Source organism: Quercus robur, chromosome 1 (genome assembly GCF_932294415.1).
Source record: "Quercus robur chromosome 1, dhQueRobu3.1, whole genome shotgun sequence".
NCBI lineage: Eukaryota > Viridiplantae > Streptophyta > Magnoliopsida > Fagales > Fagaceae > Quercus > Quercus robur.
The window spans coordinates 49510171-49529289 of record NC_065534.1 but is presented as its reverse complement, the minus strand read 5'-3'; the positions used below and the strand labels follow the sequence as shown (position 1 = coordinate 49529289).

General features: G+C 41.2%; 1 protein-coding gene across 1 annotated transcript; it reads left to right on the top strand.

Moving 5' to 3' along the window:
- The first annotated feature begins 15475 nt into the window (after positions 1 to 15475).
- On the top strand, positions 15476 to 17081 carry LOC126712827 (uncharacterized). Its single transcript, XM_050412314.1, has 2 exons — positions 15476 to 16272; positions 16340 to 17081. Exons 1-2 carry the CDS (start codon positions 15476 to 15478, stop codon positions 17079 to 17081), a joined length of 1539 nt encoding a protein of 512 aa, XP_050268271.1.
- Positions 17082 to 19119: the final 2038 nt, after the last annotated feature.

Below are 19119 nucleotides of genomic sequence, written 5' to 3'. Positions count from 1 at the left end.
GGCAGAAACATCATAAGGCATATTCAAACATTCACATTATCAAGTCCAAGGAATGGCATACAAACTTGCATATTCATGCTTACCCAAAACAAGATCATATTTATCAAGACAAGACGAGATCACAAACAAATGTATGTTCATGTAAATGCATGCCTTACCTCACTCACCTAAATAAATCACAACACCTATGCATCAATGCACGTTTATATTCATATGCATGTTCATGGTATATCAAAGCAAGAAGACCCTAATCTAACATATAAAGGACAAATAACAAACAAAACATGGAAGCAAAGACTCAAAAGCATAAAACTAGATCAAGACAAAAGCATATTGTGTAAACAGAATAAAGAAACAGAAGCAAAAAGGTCAAATTAGGGTTTCGGGGCATGAGTATGCGTGCGCATACATAGGGTTTGCATATGCAGCCCAATTGTAAACATACGCATATTTCAAATATGCATGCACATGCAATAAGCATGCACAGATACACGCCCTAAACCCTAACCCAAAAAAACAAGAGCATAGCAAAATAGAAACTTAAAACTAACAACATAACATGCTTAAAAAAACGACGAAAATGAAAACCTAAACTATACAAACAAGTTATAACATAACTAAACAAGAAAAACAAGGAAAATAGAAAGATTAAAGCAAGAAAAGCAAGAAAAGAAAAGAAAAGGACTTAGAACACATACCTCAAAACATAAAGCTCCTTAGCTTGACTTTGATCGTTCCTCTCAGTCAAATCTATTCACAATCAAATAAGGAAGTGATTAGTAATCTTAAAACTCCAATATCAAGGCTAGAAAAGGCCCCAATCAGAAAAATATTGACTTGAAGATGTTTTGTGAAAAACTTTCTCTTTGATTCACAGTTTCTAGTGAATCTTATGTTTGCCCTTAGGATTTTCTATGTCTTTTGAAAAGCTACTATGTATGGCCTTTTATAGTTCCAAAATGAGGGTCTGGAACGACTCCTAGACGATGTGGGATTTGTTTCAAAACCCATATTTAATGCATAAAAAACTTGTCTTTCATAGTTTCTAGAACCCTAACATACATACACATGCACATGAATGCATACGCATGCATGAAGCATGCGAACACAGAGCTTGAGTATGCATATGCATGTATGCATTCGCATACCCTAGGGTTTATGTGATCTTTATTTTCCAAAAGTAGCTTATTTTATTCATAAAAAGAGTTATATTTTCCAAAATTACTTTTCTCAAGTCAATTTTAATCTAATTGGGCCCTAAACCAACCTTAGGCTTTAGAATTTCTACATTATTGAGGAACGAGGACCCGAGTCATACGGGGTACAAAATGTGGTGTTTACAAATGCCCCTCTTTTGATTTGTAAGCTCCGATAACATAATCAAAAGAATAAGAGAAAAAACATTTTGTTTCAACGTACGGCTTGGGCCCAACCCATGCACACAGCAAACAACACGCATACATGGGGCAGGGTGTAACTCCACAAAGTTGTGTGGGATTCGTGTGTTCGAAGTCCCACCTTTGTTACTCGAGAAACAAGCAACGAAAGGTTCACTATCCTAGAACCTGCGAATGATTCACTATCCTAGAGTCACTAAAATAAAAATAAATAAAAAAACAAACATGGCCAACAGCCGCAACATCAACCAAACAAAAAAGGTGCTTTTACGAGCTTAAAAGGATATATATCTGTGGTATCCATTTGGGGCTCTTGCCTCAAACTTCACTGGGTGTCTAGGTAACACTTGTCTTCTATTTCCATCTCTACCTTCTCTGGTGAGGCTCTTGTCTTAAGTTGACTTGGGTCTCTATCTTTATCTCTACCTCTTCTATTTTGCCTGCATATTCAATTCCCTTGGGACATGTGCACAAATATTGCCTTTCTTCTCTTCTGACTTGCATGGGATCTATGCCTGCATATTCAATTCCTGGAAGATATGTGCACAGGTTATGTATTCTTCTTTTTTCACTAGTATGGGATTTGTCCCTGCATATTCAATTCTCGGAGGATATGTGCACAAGTTCTGCACTCTTCTTTTATAACTTATATGGGATTTGTGCCTACATATTTAATTCCCAAAGGATATGTGCACAAGTGACCTTGGTCTGACTCACGGGGAAGTCCTTGGTGTGTGATCTACTGGGGAGAATGACTTGTTGAGGAGTGTGTCGTGGCCCAAGAGGGAGCTATCTTGGTGATTTTGACTTATGAGGAAGCCTCTAACGATGTGCAGTCCATTGGAAAAAATTCTCTTCTTCTCCTTCATAACTCATTCAGGAACTGGTGTTGATTCTACTCACAGGGGAGTTTCCTCAATTCCATGGGGAAATTCTTTTCTTCACAACCTTCGAGGGAGTTGCCTTTATGCCTTGGACCCTCAGGAGAATCCTCCTTGATACTTGGGAAAAATTGTCTATTTTGTAACTTGTTGGGGGGTTTTGTTTGATGGTCTTAACTCATGAGGGAGTTTTGCTAGTGATTTTCAATCCGTTGAGGGATGTTCTTGATCCTTTCAATCCACTAGGGATGCTTTGAGAGTCATTGTGTCTTCTACCCAACTGAGGGTCTTTCTGTTATTTTTGGATGAATCTTTGAATTTTCCTTTGCATTTCCTACCTTCTAGGAGTTCACTGGGGATATTCTAAAATTTTGATTTTTTTTTTTTTTTGGCTTGCTAAACTACACATAGTTTAGTGGGGGGGGCCTAAACTACATGTAGTTTAGTCACCAGACCTTCTTGCCTCTTCATTTTTCTCCAACAATTACCAACTATTTCTTTTTCTTCTTCTTATTCCTCTTCATCTTCTTCACCCTCTTACTTCCTCTCTAACTCTTCAACTTCCTCTTTTTCTCTACAAAAATCCTCTGCCTCTCTCTCATTCCTCATCCTTTCATAATCTGATCCTTTCTTCCTCTCTCAAACCCTCTTATCTCCTCCCAAACTCTCTCATCTTCTTCAATGTCACCCAAGTCTAAAACCAAGAAAACCTCCTACGTGATTTTTGGTGATGTATTCAACCTTACCCACTAGAATGGGGCTGTAAGGCTGAATGACTCACCTCCACTAATCTACAAGCCGCAAGATCATCTCTCGAAGAGTGCAAGGGCTACATTAGTGAGTTTTTCAAGTTTTCCTCTTTTTTAACTCTTGCTCTGATCTTTCATTTTAATCTATTTTTTGACCTGTAAATGCTTAGGTTTTGCTGTGGGTATCGGGCTTGTGTATGCGTGCTCTGTTATGCATATGTGTTCGTGTTCTTCAGTTCATACGGACACATGATCTAACCTATGTATGCATACGCGGGCTTGTGTGCGCATGCTAGCACTTAGAAAGCCTTATTTTCATTATTTTGTCTCCTTTTTCACCTAGTTTTTAATCCAATAGTGATTTTCGTGCTCTCCTTTCATATTTTTTTGCAGGTCCTGCCTCCGATCTCGGGGAGGGGAAGCACTAACCACATTTCTTTGTGGTAAAAAGGCCTTAACTGATGACATGAGGGCCTTGGTACATGCACCGGGCTTTGAGCCCATTCTCCATCTACTGATAGAAAGCCATGCTAGTACCATCTTGGTGTAATCCTTGGTTGAAAGATGGTGGGACACTTCCCACACCTTTCACATTGTTGATAGGAAGATAACGGTGATTCCTCATGATTTCCACCAGATGACCGACCTTCGATGTAATGGGTCGATCATTAACATGACTTTTCTATGAGTGTGTATCTAATCTCATAGTCATGGAACCTCTTGCTTAAGTATTATATGGTTCTCTCACTTTTATCATCGTCCTCTTATGTAAGAATACTTCCAACCGCATTCTCTATGATTGAGAGATAAGGTAGCAGTGGCTTTCCATGCCTCGGGGGTACTAGGATGGGTGGATGGAGGAGGAATTCCTTGATAAGTTCAAAGGCTTTCTAACATTCAACGTTCCATGTACGGGGTTCATTCTTTCTTAAGAGCTTGAAGATGGGCTCACAAGTGGAGGTGAGCTTGGCAATGAATCAACTGATGTATTGTAGTAGGCCTAAAAATCCTCTTATCTCTTTCTCACTCTTGGGTGAAGGCATATCCAATATGGCTTTGATCTTTGATGAGTTAACCTCTATCCCTCTATCACTTACCAAGAAGCCTAGCAAGTTCTCGGCAGTTATTCCGAAGGTGCATTTTTATAAGTTCAATCTTAGTCTATACTTCTTGATCCTTTTGAAGAACTTCCTCAAATTAGCTATGTGGCCTTTTATATCTTCAGACTTCACAATCATGTCATCAACATATACCTTAACTTCATTGTGCATCATGTTAGGTAATAGGGATGTGGCCAGCCCAAATGGCATCATGGTATAACAATAAACCCCTCATTCAGAAGTGAAAGTGGTTTTGGTCATATCCTTAGGAGCCATCTTGATTTGGTTATATCTCGAGAAACCATCCATGAAAGACATCAAGGCACTACTGGCGGTGTTATCCACTAAGACATCTATATGAGGAAAAAGGAAATCATCCTTAGGGCAAGCCTTGTTTAGGTCTCTAAAGTCCATGCACATCTTTACCTTTCCATTCTTCTTAGGTACAGTCACCACATTGGCTACCCATTCGGCTTGGTGCATGGGTTTGATGAACCCTACTTTCAACTGTTTTGTGACCTCTTCTTTAATCTTAAAGAGCCATTTAGTTCTCATACGCCTCAACTTCTGCTTAACGGGCATCGTGTGAGCATGGGTATCAATGTGGTGTTGGGCTATCTTGAGGTCGATACTAGGCATATCTTCATAGGACTATGAAAAGACCTCTTGGAATTTTGTGAGTAAGTCTTAGAGATCTTTTCTTTCTTCTTTATTTAGGGTTAAGCTAATTTTAATTAAGCGTGGATTCTCATCATTGCCCAAATTAAGAGTTTCAAAAGTTGGTTTCACAGGTTCAATTTCTTTTCCAATTGTTTATTAATTTCATTTTCAAATTCATTAGAATCATTTAAGTGTAGAATTTTAATATTATGGGACACATCAAAATAAGCCAAATCAGAATTCATCTTATTGAAAATGTTGAAAAGTACATCTAAACTTGCATTACAAAATTCATTTCCCATTTTTTTGGAAAACTTGACCCAAGTCTAAATTGCTAAGTTGCCCATCTGCAGGCGTGATGAAGGTAAAAGGATTACTTGGCTCTTCAACGATGATGGTGAGCACGTCCCCCTCCTCTTTCAACATAGTCTCCATTAATTCAGCATCCATGTAGTCCACCCAGTCGACCTCCTATTGAATTTCCTTGATCATTACAGTAGGTTTTTCCTTGAAAGTAAGCTTTTCATTGAAGAATATTTCCCAGCCGGGATTCACTTTTCTGTCCTTATCCACCCACAGCTCGGGAAAGCCATAGAAAGGAAATTCTCCTCCTTCCTTCACAAAGTTCCTATTTAGGGTACCAAGGTTCTTTTTTATTACATCGTAGCCTCCAAAACCTTCCTTGGTTAGTTGAGTTATGAAGTCAGGGAATTTAGCCACCCTTCTTCCTTCTTTTCCAAGACCCATACTAGGCTTATTCCCCATTTTCTTCATCATTGCAATCACCTCATGACTACAATATGGGAGTAAATCTATAGTATACTTCTCATCCTTTAATCCATAATTAGCCATGTTTACAAACTTAAAGCCACTAATTTGAAGCTCATTTCCTCCTTCAAGTCAATAGACAGGAGCTAGGATCTTACCATCACCAAGCACTACAGCAGTTCCTCCTTTCCATGGGATCTTCATCTTTTAGTGTAGAGTAGAAGGGATAGCTCTAATGGGATGAAGTTATGCTCTTCATAAGAGAATTGTATAGTTAAGAGTGATGTTCATCATGTGAAATTCCACAATTGTTTCCAACGAACCAATGTTGCAAGGAGCTTTGAAGGTTCCCATAACCTTCCTTCAAGTATTATCATATGCTTTAACAATCAAAGGAAAGGGGATGATTGTCTCCACATCTATGCCAATTTTAAGAGCGGTCCTAAAAGGGCATACATTTAATGCGGATCCATTATCAATAAGCACCATTGGAACCTTAGCACCCATGCACTCGATGGTGATTTGCGAAGGTCTAGTGTGAGTGGCCCCTTTGGGAGGAAGTTCTTCATCTGAAAAGGTGAGGGAAGGATGAGATGGAACCTTAACTCCCATGAGAGATAGCACTTCTTGTGGAGTAATTTTGATGGGCACTTTGTTCTCATTCAAAGCATTCAAGAAAGCACTACGATGCTTGTGAGAAGCCATCAACAAGCCCCACATGGACACATGAGCTTGAGTCTTCTTCAATTGAGTCAAAACCTTATCTTCCTCTTCTTTTTCTTCCTTCCCTTTGGGTTCAACAGGCTTGGACCCTTCTTGCATGTTCCTACCAAGATGATCCTTCTCTAAAAAGGATGGCTTGTAGTGTTTCCCACTCCTAGTGATATTTGCCACATTGTCTTCTAGGACACTCTTCTTCAATTCAGTCATTCCTTTGAGGAGTATTCCCAACATAGCCACCGCACTCTTCAACATCTCATCTTCCTAATCCTCTATTCCATAGACTTCCACCACGTTAACCTCTACGATTTCTATCAACTTTGAACAATCCCAATCAATCTCTTCCACTTGCACCCAATTCTAATATGGAGGAGGAATTTATGATAATAAAGCAAAGGGTTCTTTCTAATGTTAGGCTTAGTAATGATGTTTGGATTTGGAAGGGTTCAATTTTTTATTAGGTCTTGTATCTCATGCTTAAGGCAGAAACAATTGTCGGTTTTAGGGCAGATTTTTTATGGAAATGGCAATATTCATTGAGGTTCTAAGTAGGAGGTACAAGATTAGGCATAGGTGTAAGGTCTAAGGGTTCGATGAATCCTTTAGAAGTTAAATTCTCATATGCTTGGGCAAGGGACATTCCTAAGTCGAAGAATTCTCCATGGGCTTTCTTTGTGAAGCTTGGGTAGGCTAGGGGTTGTTGAGGTATGATGGCACTTACATTCATAGGATTAGGTGCTTTAGAAGCAGCAGCTCCTCCCCATATGTCTTCTTGGTTAGAGGCTTGCTCTCACCTTTCTCCAATTGCCTATTAGTGATGGCATCCTCGACCCTAGTTCCATAATCATACAACTCACCAAAAGAGCTAATAGGCGATGACAGAAGCCTACTATTATATGCCGAAAGCAAATTCTTGATAATCATGTTGATTTTGTCCTTCTCATTTGGCCTATTAACCATCCTATACGTCTTTCCTTTGCACCTTGTCATGTATTCAAAAAATGTATTGCCTATTCCTTGCTTGGTAGTCTCCAAGTCCCTCAAAGTTACATCAATCATGGTATTGAAGATGAATTGATCCATAAATAACTCCACTAGCTCATTCCACACCTCGGTCTTAGTTGGGTCCAAGCTATAGTACCACCTTGATGCACCTCCCGTAAGTGAGAGGAAAGGCATGCAAAGTTTGCTTCTCATCCAATCCTTTCATTTCAGCAATGCTTAGATATCTCCTAACATGTTGCTTAGGATCTCCAGTCCCATCATATTTTTTCGCATTCAAGATTGTGAACTTGGGAGGCAATGTAATGGGAATCTTGGAGCCCATTCCACCCATGTTGTAAAGACAATCATCCATTCATCGAGCCTTGTGAAAGGCTAGTTGCATCTTGTCCATCTTTTTCTTCATGGCCACGGTATTCGCGGTGAGTTTCTCAAATTGCTTATTCCTTCCATATTCGGCCTTATCCCCTTCATCTTGATCTTCTCCTTCATCTTCATCATCTATCTCCACATGTATGGGCTTCTTAAACTTGCTTCCCTCTAGCTTGGAGAGATGGCCTCCTATCTTCTTGAGGGCATCACTTTGCTTGGAGTAGCCTTTACTTCTTGTGATACTTACTCTTGCAATGTCTCTTCTTGAAATACCTCTTCTTGATATGTTTCCTCAAATTTGACCAAACGCATTCTGTTCTTTTCTCGGACCCAAATTGGAGAGGGTACGCGCTTTCTTAATCTTGGTGATGCAATGGTGCCTAAAAAGAAGTCCCATTTTATTAAGCCCATTTCCCAATTAAAAGGTTCTTTTCATTAACTTAGATGTTCTTAGAAAGTATTTAAGTCCATTTTAATAAAGGCCCCATTACAAAATCACTCGCTTTCCTCTTATGAACCTTACCCTTGTTTCATTCGGCTTTAGTCCATTTACAACAAAATTCTCATCTTACTCTCGTGGGCTTTCATTAGAACGTACTTAAAGATTTTTAACCCTTTGCCTTAAATATAGGCTTACAACGTACCCATCACCTTTGGGCTCTGGGCTCTTCCTTTTTCCATTGTCATCATTTTTTTTTTTTTTTTTTGAAGTAGCCATCTAGCTAGAATATATTGTAGCCTTCCTTTCAAAGTCCATAAATTTCTCATCATTTTGGGTCTTGGCATACAAAAAGGCCCAAGATTAGAGAATTTCATATTGGCTTTGTAGGATGTTCGATGCTAAGTCCATAGGATATTTGTTATCTTAGGCCCAAGGTTCTCATTTTCAAGAGACCTTTTGATTTGGGCTTATGATAGCAACTAGGATATGGTCTTATGAACCTTTCAAGTTAAGACATACTTTTGGACTTTAGTATAAGCCTCTTACATGCGAGAATTTCTTTTCTTTTATCCCAACATCTTAGGGTATGCCAAAACTTTTGGGTCATCCTCAAATTTTTACATCTTTTATTTGTCCTTTAGAATTAGGTGAACACGAGATATATGGTTGAACGAACACGAGATATAAAAGGGTACCCTCTTATTGATAGGATCTAGGATCTCTCTAAGTGTTGATAAGCTCCCTAGAGCTAAAATGACAAATCAGTAGGTCACTCACAATTAGATGGGTCATGATTCCAACCTTGGGCCTAAATGGACTGTAATGGATTGATGGCAAACCGTTAACATACTCAAAGCCCATTATAGGCAATGTCACAGAGTGTGAGTTGGTGGGATGAACTCTGGAAGACTTTGGCCCAAATGGAGCGTACTCATCTTCCCACTCATCACCAACCGGGGTGAAAGGGATAAAAGAACCAAGTGAAATGTGTGCAAACAAATATTGAATAAGCCTTTATCAAGATTAAGAAATAAGACACATTGGAATCAAAATTTCTATCCATAGAGGAGTCACCACTGTGGGTCAGCAAGAGGGGAGTACGCCTTGGCCGAATGGACCGAGGTGGAGAAAAGATGGAGTCACCACCTAGATTTGGTCTAGGAACCATATGTATAGTGTCCTTCATGGAATCAAACTCTCTACCCATACAGGAGTCATCACTGTGGGTCAGCAGGAGGGGAGTACGCCTTGGCCGAGTGGACCGAGGTGGAGAAAAGATGGAGTCACCACCTAGATTAGGTCTAGGAACCATATGTATAGTGTCCTTCATGGAATCAAACTCTCTATCCATAGAGGAGTCACCATTGTGGGTCAGCAGGAAGGGAGTACGCCTTGGCCGAGTGGACCGAGGCGGAGAAAAGATGGAGTCACCACCTAGATTAGGTCTAGGAACCATATTTATAATGTCCTTCATGGAAGGACTAATCATACTACAAGAGCACATGTCCAGAGTTTAATTATGGGGATGGGGAGGTGTTAGGCACCCAACTCCACACGACTTGCAGGTCGGCTTCCACTGATTGTGTCTTATGTCTTAATCTTGTTAAAGTCATATTCAAACATCGTTATTCTAGACTCACACACAAACAAGCATACATCTAACCAAACAACATGGTATTTTCATCCCAAACCCTAACATACATCTATCATGCATTTCACATCTTAACCCTAGCATACATCTATCATGACATTAAACATATATTCCTAAGAGCAAAAACATTACAAGGCAGATTCAAACATTCATATTATCAAGTCCAAGGCATGGCATACTAACTTGCATATTCATGCTCACGCAAAACAAGATCATATTTATCAAGACAAGACGAGATCACAAACAAATGCATGTTCATGTAAATGCATGCCTTAACTTACTTACCTTACTGCATCACAACACCTATATATCAATGCATGTTTATATTCATATATGCATGTTCATGGTATACCAAAGCAAGAAAACCCTAATCTAACATATAAATGACAAACAACAAACAAAATATGGAAGCAAAGACTCAAAAACATAAAACTAGATCAAGACAAAAGCATATTGTGTAAACAGAATAAAGAAATAGAAGCAAAAGGGTTAGATTAAGGGTTTTGGGCATGAGTATGAGTGCGCATACATAGGATCTACGTACGTAGCCCAGTTGTATGCGTATGCATACTTCGAGTATGCCTATGCATGCAATAAGCATGCGTATGCATACACGCCCTAAGCCCTAACCCAAAAAACAAGAACACAGCAAAATAGAAACTTAAAACAATGAAGAAAAAGAAAACCTAAACTACACAAACATATTATAATATAACTAAACAAGAAAAACAAGGAAAACAAAAAGATTAAAGCAAGAAAAGCAGGAAAAGAAAAGAAAATGACTTAGAAAATATACCTCAAAACATAAAGCTCCTTAGCTTGATTTTGACCGATCCCCATAGCCAAAGCTATTCACAATCAAATAAGGAAGTGATTAGTAATCTTAAAACTCCAAGATAAAGGCCAGCAAAGGCCCCAATCAAAAAAATATTGACTTGAGAATGTTTTGTGAAAAACACCCTCTTTGATTCACTATTTCTAGTGAATCTTATGTTTTCCCTTAGGATTTTCTGTGTCTTTTGAAAAGCTACTATGTCCATTTTATAGTTTGAAAATTAGGGTTTAGAATGTCTCCTAAACGATGTGGGATGCATTCCAAAACCAATCTATAGTGCAAAAAAACTTGTCTTTCATAGTTTCTGGAACCTTAACATGCGTATGCATGCCTATGTATGCATACGCATGCATGAAGCATGCATACGCAAAGCTTGAGCATGCATGCGCATACGCGTGTATGCGTAAGCATGCCCTAGGGTTTCCGTGGTCTTTAATTTTTATTTTATTCATAAAAAGAGTTATATTTTTCAAAAATAGATTATTTTATTCATAAAAAGAGTTATATTTTTCAAAAATATTTTCTTCAAGTCAATTTCAACCTTATTAGGCCCTAAACCAACCTTGGACTTTAGAATTTCAACATCACTATGGAACGGGGCCCGAGTCCTAAGGGGTACAAAATGTGGTGTCTACACCATGGTTGACCATATTCGTGATGTGCCACCATTCCACCACCCATTGGATACCTAAAGGGGAGAGACGCTTCAGGAATTCAGTGAACTCAACATGATCCATCTCCTTATTTTTGGGCTTCCAATCATGATAATGCTTCAACTAATATTGACTAGGAGAGACAGTGAGAGGATAAAGTAACTAGAGCCTCTTATATAGCCATATCTGAAAGAGAGTGAAAAGAAAGCATGAGTGTTGAGTGGAAAAAATGAGAAATAAAAATAAAAGAGAGAAAGAGAAATAAATGTGTATACAAAGATGATATAAGGGGTCTCAATGGGTTGAAAACTAAAAGGCAATCCGCCAAAATTAGAGGAATCCTACTAGGTCGAAAAGCTAGGCAAAATTTAGGGATTGTATTTGAAGGAGGAAAGGATTCCCTATAAAGAATGTTGCTTCCCCTTTAGGAACGACATCCAAGCCATTGAGAGTTTCAGCTAAGATAATGATAATTGGAATTTCCCTCCCTAGATTGTTAACCACTTGAAGAATTATTGGGCCTACTTGAGGTGTCTCATGCACCAAGAAGTGCCTTGCAAGGATGTAAAGACAAATAGCATTGAGATACTGAGAACGCTTCACCCCAGCCAAAGGGACATCCTACTAAGAAAAATACTTGAAAACCATGTGACCATTCAACTTATCAAGCATGAACAATCTTTTGGCCATAGCTAGAGGAACCCAAGAGTTGATGAGCTAAGTCAGAGAGATCTTCTTTAAGAGTAGGAAGAATAATAGCATCGAGGTCAAGCTCACCCATGATCACACCAAATTCTTCAAGAGTAGGGCATAATTCCATGCCATTGAATTGGAAAATATACTGTGTAGGGATCCAAAATTCAGTGGCAGCACGTAGAAGGGGATTGTCCACTCTAATTTGGTGTTAGAAAGGAACGCAAGAGAGACCAAGAGGAGTGAAAGCGTCTTTGAAATTAGGACTGTTGAGGGCCATTTGTGGAAACCCAGGCAGACAGAAAGAAAGCCCAATAATAAGGGCAACAAAGAATTGACAAAATAGATAGCAAAAAACCAATAGGCCCAAGCGGTAGGAATAATGGATCACAGGTCCAATAAATAAACAAATGGGTCTTGAAGAGGCAAGCGGGCTCAAAGAAGCCAGGAAAGAAAGAAATAGCATCCCATGGGCAGTGTATGAGGGAGAAAAGCGAGAAAGGGTCGCCGCAGGCCCAAGGCAATACAAACTAAGAGAGTAAGGGGTTTATGGCAGGCCCATGAACCCCAAGGATGAGAATAAGGTTATTGGGCCGGGGAAGTTCAATGAAGTTAGTAAAAAGCCCATGCAGTGTGGAATTAAGCAAACAGGCTGAGGAAGGCCAAAGAAAGCGATCAGGCCGTGGATGCCCAAAGGAAAGCCCAAAGGGACATAGGAGCCCATAAGTAAAAGCAAAGCAGTGCCCATGACAAGCCACTGAGAAAAGGAATAAACGGCTGGCCCAAAAGAGGTCCAGCAGGATTAAGTTATTACAGCAGGAATAACAATTCAACGTTGTAAGAAATAAAGAAAATCAAGAATGGACCAAAGAAATGTAAGGCCCATCATCAGATAAAGCCCAGCTCTTGAATGGAGCGGGAAACCAAAGAAAAGCCCACATAAAAGGTCAGAAAACACAGACGGAGAGTCTCTAGATCACGGCAGCCGCATAAGCAGCAGACAGACTCTTGGACATATTTGAAAGGAAAGCACACGCAAGGCCCAGGCACCACCAACCTGTACCCAGCCAATATAGGACGTGATGGGGCCATGGGCCAAAGGTAAGAGGTAAAGGGGGTATCGTTTGGTGGTGGGGAGAGGGGAAAAAATCTATTTTGCAGCTCCTACCCAAGCCTTTTTGGGAGATACGTCCTGCTAGGATGACAGACCACCCAAAAGAGGCAAGTTTGAGGGGGGAGCCGTTGGGTGCATGCCTTGAGGGAAAGAGAGAGAAAGCATTTATACCGTGGCAGGAAAGAAGTGCTACGGTAGACTGAGGAACGAAACAAACCTGCCTTTGTCTGGCAAGGGTGAATGTCGCACAGACTTGGTGGTCGGCAAGTACGCCCAGACCAGATAAAGGCGGTTAAGGGGCAAAGTGGTAAAACATTGGTCACAGCAGGCACTATAAAAGGGCCCTTGCCATGCCCTGAAAAGGAGATCGAAAAACAGAGCATTCACGGAGTAAAAAAGAAAAATAGAGTAAAAAGAAAAGAAAAAAGATAACAAAGAAAACAGAGAAGAAAAGAGAGGAAATTGAGGAAAAAAGAGAGATAGTTCAGTGGGCATGCACCAGTAGGTCGGTTTCCCTCTCTCCCCCTTCAAATTCTGCTCTCTTTCCAAAACGTAACAAGGACTCCTTTTTGAACAATAACCATTCAGGTCCGACTCCCTCAAAGCCATTAATCCCCACGGCAGGATCTTTTCCTGGGAGATTATTTGCATTAAGAAGAGGCGTTCTCCCCTCTTTGGCTTTGCTTCAGCAAACTAAATTTAAAACTTGATTTATGCCCATTCTTGATTAGTTCATATTATTTTCTTTCTCCTTTACTTTCTCTATGAATGACATTATCACAACTATAATCATGCTTTATTAGTAGGGATTACATAGTCATTTATTTAAATAGTCAGAATACTCTGTTTTGATTATTATTATTATATCTGTCTGCCGTAACTCATCTGAAACAGTTCTGCTTGCCGTAAGGCTACTCCTGATAGACAAGGTATAAGTTTGTGCACAAACCGGCCCAAGTTGAGTTATAATTGGACCGGCCCTAACTCCCTTACTCAGAAAACATTCGGGCCCATTACCGTAGGAGGCAGCCCAGCCCAATACGCACAAAAGGCCCCTACATTAAATTGGCGACTCCGCTGGGGAAAATTCGGTTTCAAAGCCACGAGGCACCTTTGTGCCTAGGTGGGAAGATGTTCAAGATGACCCAGAACTCAATTTAAGAGAACTACTGGTACGAAAGAAGAAAAGAAAAAAACGCCTGTCGTAGAGCCAAAAGACATACCTCAGTGCATCAGGGTCCGAGACCTTGATGGTAGGATTGTGTATAAATTATGAAGGTGCGTGGGGCCCACGGGTGAGATGCTAGTGGGTCCCACCCAAAAAGGGCAACACAAGAGTTTGGCGTGTTGCGTTGCTGAAGGAAGTTTGGGAAAAGAAGAAGAGAAGGATGAGGCAGTTGCGGCAGAAAAGGACGTCTAGATTATGGCAGAGGAAGAGTTGGAAGAAGTTGACCTAGGGTCTGATTCGCGAGAACCAAGGCCTATCTCAATTAGTGCAAGCCTGACAGAAAAGGAGAAGTCAGAACTCATACTGTTGTTGAAACAATTCAAAGACGTTTTTGCTTGGGATTACAATGAAATGCCAGGGCTCGATCCTGAGCTTGTTGCGCATACATTGAATGTGGACCCAGAGGCCAAGCCGGTGGCCCAGCCTGCCAGGATATTTCACACAAAAATAGAAGGGCGGACAGTCAAAGAAGTGCGGAAGTTGCTAGCCGCAGGATTCATCAAGCCTATCCAGCATCCTTGCTGGCTATCTAACATAGTACCGGTAAAGAAGAAGAACGGCCAGATAAGATGCTGTGTAGATTTCAGAAATCTCAACAAAGCTTGTCCAAAGGACGAATTCCCATTGCCGAACATGGATTTACTAATAGATTCCATGGCAGGAAGCGCCATGTTCTCATTCATGGACGGTTTCAGCGGATACAATCAGATCAAGATAGCGCCAAAGGATGTAGAGAAAACCGCTTTCAGAACACCCATGGGCAATTTCTACTATACTGTGATGCCCTTCGGGTTAAAAAATGCAGGTGCAACTTATCAACGAGCAATGACGGCCATATTTCATGACATGATGCACCAGGAGCTAGAAGACTATGTGGATGACATAGTGGTTAAGTCAAGGAGGAGAGAAGAACACTTTCGTGTGTTAAAAAGAGTATTCAAAAGATGCAGAGCTTTTAAGTTAAGAATGAATCCCCTCAAATGCGCATTCGGAGTGTCCTCTGGGAAATTTTTGGGTTTCCTGGTTCACAGCAGAGGCATAGACGTGGATCCGGCCAAAGCCACAACCATAGCAACTATAAGACCTCCGGCCACAGTAAAAGAATTGAAGAGCTTCTTAGGAAAAGTCTCATATATCTAGAGATTCATCCCTGGGTTGGCATCAATCACCTCTGTCTTCACCAAGTTGCTTAAGAAGGGCAAAGTTTTGAATGGGGGAAGCGCAGCAGACGGCCTTCAAAAGGCTACAGCAGATAATGATGAACCTCCCCACGGTGCAGGCCCCCATTCACAAAAGACCACTGCTACTCTATCTAGCCACCAACTCGTACGCCATCGGCGCACTAATCGCTCAGGAAGATGGAGGTGGTATCGAGCAGCCAATATACTACATTAGTCGCGCCTTAAAAGATGCAGACACTCGTTACCCAAGGGCAGAGAGAACGTGCCTAGCCATTGTATACGCTTCGCAGAGGTTGCGTCACTATTTCTTGGCTTACGAAGTATGGCTGATGACTAAGTCCCATGCCATTAAAGCTCTATTACAACAGCCGATCCTCTCCGGCAGGATATCCCAGTGGTTGCTGCAGTTATCACAATACGACTTGAGAATGGGGACACCTAGGGCAGTGAAAAGTCAGGCTATAGCAGATTTATTGGCGCAGTTTCCAGGAGAGGAAGAATTCCCACTGGATGATGAAGTTCCAGGGGAAGTAGCTATGGCAGAAGAAGTCAAGGAACAGTGGGTAGTGAAATTCGATGGGTCTTCTACTACCCATTCCAAAGGGGTGGGAGTAGTTCTGTATCGTGAAGAAGACAAGGCAGTGGCGCTGTCATTTAAGTTGGAATTCCCCTGTTCAAACAACACGGCGGAGTACGAGGCCTATCTAAGTGGGCTTGCCACGGCGCTCGAAATGGGAGTCAAACATTTGAAAGTACTGGGAGATTCGAACTTGGTTGTCCGCCAGGCCAAAGGAAGCTTTTCCTTAAAGGAGCCTAGCCTAGCCCCGTACAGAGCAATAGCCCAGAGAATGGAAGAAAAAATTCTCAACCTTTGAAATAGAACATGCTCCGAGAAACGAAAATCGGTTTGCGGATGCGTTAGCTGCACTGGGTTCACAAATAATCTTCAAAGGGAATAGCACTAACATAGAAGTCAGTAAGAGGGAAGAATCCATCATTGAGGTGTTGAAAGAAAAGTTCCGGGAGGAACAAGGCGAAGGGGATTGGCGAATCCCCATAAAAGAAACCTTGGTGAAGGGAGACGATGCAACAGAATTGAAGATATTAAAAGACTATGCCTTGGTAAAAGAAGAGTTGTACCGCAGGATGCCAGGTGAGGTCTTATCCAGGTGTGTGAGGCAGGAGGAAGCCCAGAGAAAATTGAAAGAAATACACGACAAGACTTGCGGGTCTTGCGGAGAAGTCAGTCTTTACCACAAACTTCAAAGAGCAGGCTTCTATTGGCCAAGCATGGGTAAAGACGCAGATCAAGTCCAAACCCAATGTGGGACCTGTCAGCTTGCGACAGAAAGGGAGGAAAGTTACGCTGTGTTCATTAGCAAGGATTGGAGAAGCCCTTTCATGCAGTACCTAACAGAAGGCGTCCTGCCGCAAAGGCACAGTGAAAGATACAAGCTTAAGAGGTTGGCAACACGTTACTTCTTGCATAACATGGTCCTTTTCAAAAAAGGATATGATGAAGACCCTTTGAGGTGTTTGGGCCCTGAAGAGGCAAAAGAAATGATAAAAGAAGTACATTCAGGGGAATGTGGTGAACATCAGGGGAAGAAAAAGCTTTACAGATGCCTGCTGTAGATGGGCTACTACTGGCCAACCATGAAGAAAGATACGGCAGAATTTGTAAAAAAGTGTCACAGTTGTCAAGTACAAGCCAACTTGATTCATACCCATCCACAAGGATTGCACAGCATGGTCACCCCATGGCCCTTCCACACTTGGGGGCTAGATTTGGTAAGGCCAGTCAACCCAACATCACGTGGATACATATGGATATTAGTGGCTACAGAATATTTTACTAAGTGGGAAGAAACAGTGCCACTCCGCAAGGCCATAGGGGGAGCAGTGGCAAATTTCATCAAAGAAAATATAATTGTGAGGTTTGGGGTGCCCCACAGGATCATCAGTGACAACGGCACACCATTTGTCAACAGTGGTGTAAGGAAAATGCTAGAGTTCTACCAAGTCAAGCACCACAAGTCATCACCTTATTACCCTCAAGGGAATAGGCAGGCAGAGGCAACAAACAAAATTCTCATAAAGATCATCAGCAAAATGAGCCAAGAGTATACGGGAGGATGGGCGATGCACCTGCCGGATGCTCTTTGGGCTTACAGAAAATCACCAAAGTCAGCCACGAGCTTTTCACCCTTTTCCTTAGTCTACAGAACTGAAGTAGTGAGTCCGGCAGAAATAATGACACCGTCCCTGAGGGTCATGCAAATGCGAGAAAAAGAAAAAGAGGGAGAAGTCTTCGCGGCAGAAAGGTTTGAGGACCTAGAAAAGCTTGATGAAAAGAGGGAAGAAGCCTAGGAACGCAGCCGAAGATATAGGCAGAAGATGACTAAAGCCTACGGCAGGATGACCAAGGAAAGAGTGTTTGCAGAAGGACAACTAGTGTTAAAGGTGGCAGACTATGTCAGGCAAGGCCTGGTAGGACCATCCAAGTTTGCACCAAAGTAGGAGGGACCCCTTGTGATAAGGGAAGCGCATAAAAGTGGATATTATCGCCTAACTCAAATGGATGGCAGGGACTTGATGGACCCCATCAACGGAAAATGGCTGAAGTGTTATTTTGCCTAGAGAAGAAAGTTATGTGGTTGTCCCTTTCTTTTGTTTTTTTTTTATGTTTCCTTCACTTTTTCTATTTTATTCCTCCAAGCGACTATGTCACAGAAGAAAAAGTTGTAACGTGCTTTCATAAGTATGCAATGAAAAAGTACGAAGTATTAGCATCATGTCATAGTAATAGTAAAAAAAAAAAAAGAGTAGCAAAGTGTAGCATCATTACAAACCCAAACTGTGGCAAACACACGCCAAATAACTACTGTAGGAAACATATAAGTGTTCTGTGTGACAAAAAAAAAAACAGAGAAGCAGAAAAAAGGAAAGGGAACCACACCATCATCAATGAAGTCTGGAAATGAGAATTTGATCTCCAAAATGACTAGGCCCACTAACGCTGGAAAGAAGGCGCTTACGACGACCCTTCAAATCTGCCACTTTTTTCTTCAAAAGCTTGATACGGGCATCTATGGCATCAACGACTGGCTGAACTTTCCTCATAAAAAGGGCTCGAGCAACCTCACGAAGATGATCAAGAACAAACTCCACGGCAAAACCCACACTAATGAGTTCTTGAATCACAACCCTCCACTACAGGATTCTCTCGGCAGAAACAGAGTCGATGAAGTTATGCTCAAGATCATTCAGCACGCACCCCAACATCTTCAAGAAATGCTCCCTAGCAGAACGGCCAAGACGAAACTCCTGCATAAAGTTGCCACGACGGCTATAGATCATCACCAAGTGAGTAACGCAATCCTCTGGGACTCGGAAGCCATAAAAGTCTACGTAAGGAGGACTGGAAGCCTAGAAGTCTGCCGGACCAAGGTCGTTAACCTCCGGCTAGTCAAAGCAGGTAAGGAAGGTCACAGCATCATCCAGGACGGTAGTAGAACTACTACCCGCCTCAAACTAAAAAGGGATAGTAGGAAGTGGACCTATAAAAAAAAAAAAAAAAAAGAGGAAACGCAAGGCAAAATGAGAAGCCATGGCACGGGAAGAAAAGACTTAAAAAAAAAAGGATGAAATAAAAAAAAAAGAAAAGGAAACT

Coding starts and splice junctions, on each gene's coding strand:
- LOC126712827 (XM_050412314.1), top strand. CDS start 15,476: ATGGGGGAAGCGCAGCAGACGGCCTTCAAAAGGCTACAGCAGATAATG. Junction 16,273..16,339: donor AAGGAGCCTAGCCTAGCCCC/GTACAGAGCAAT, acceptor ACATGCTCCGAG/AAACGAAAATCGGTTTGCGG.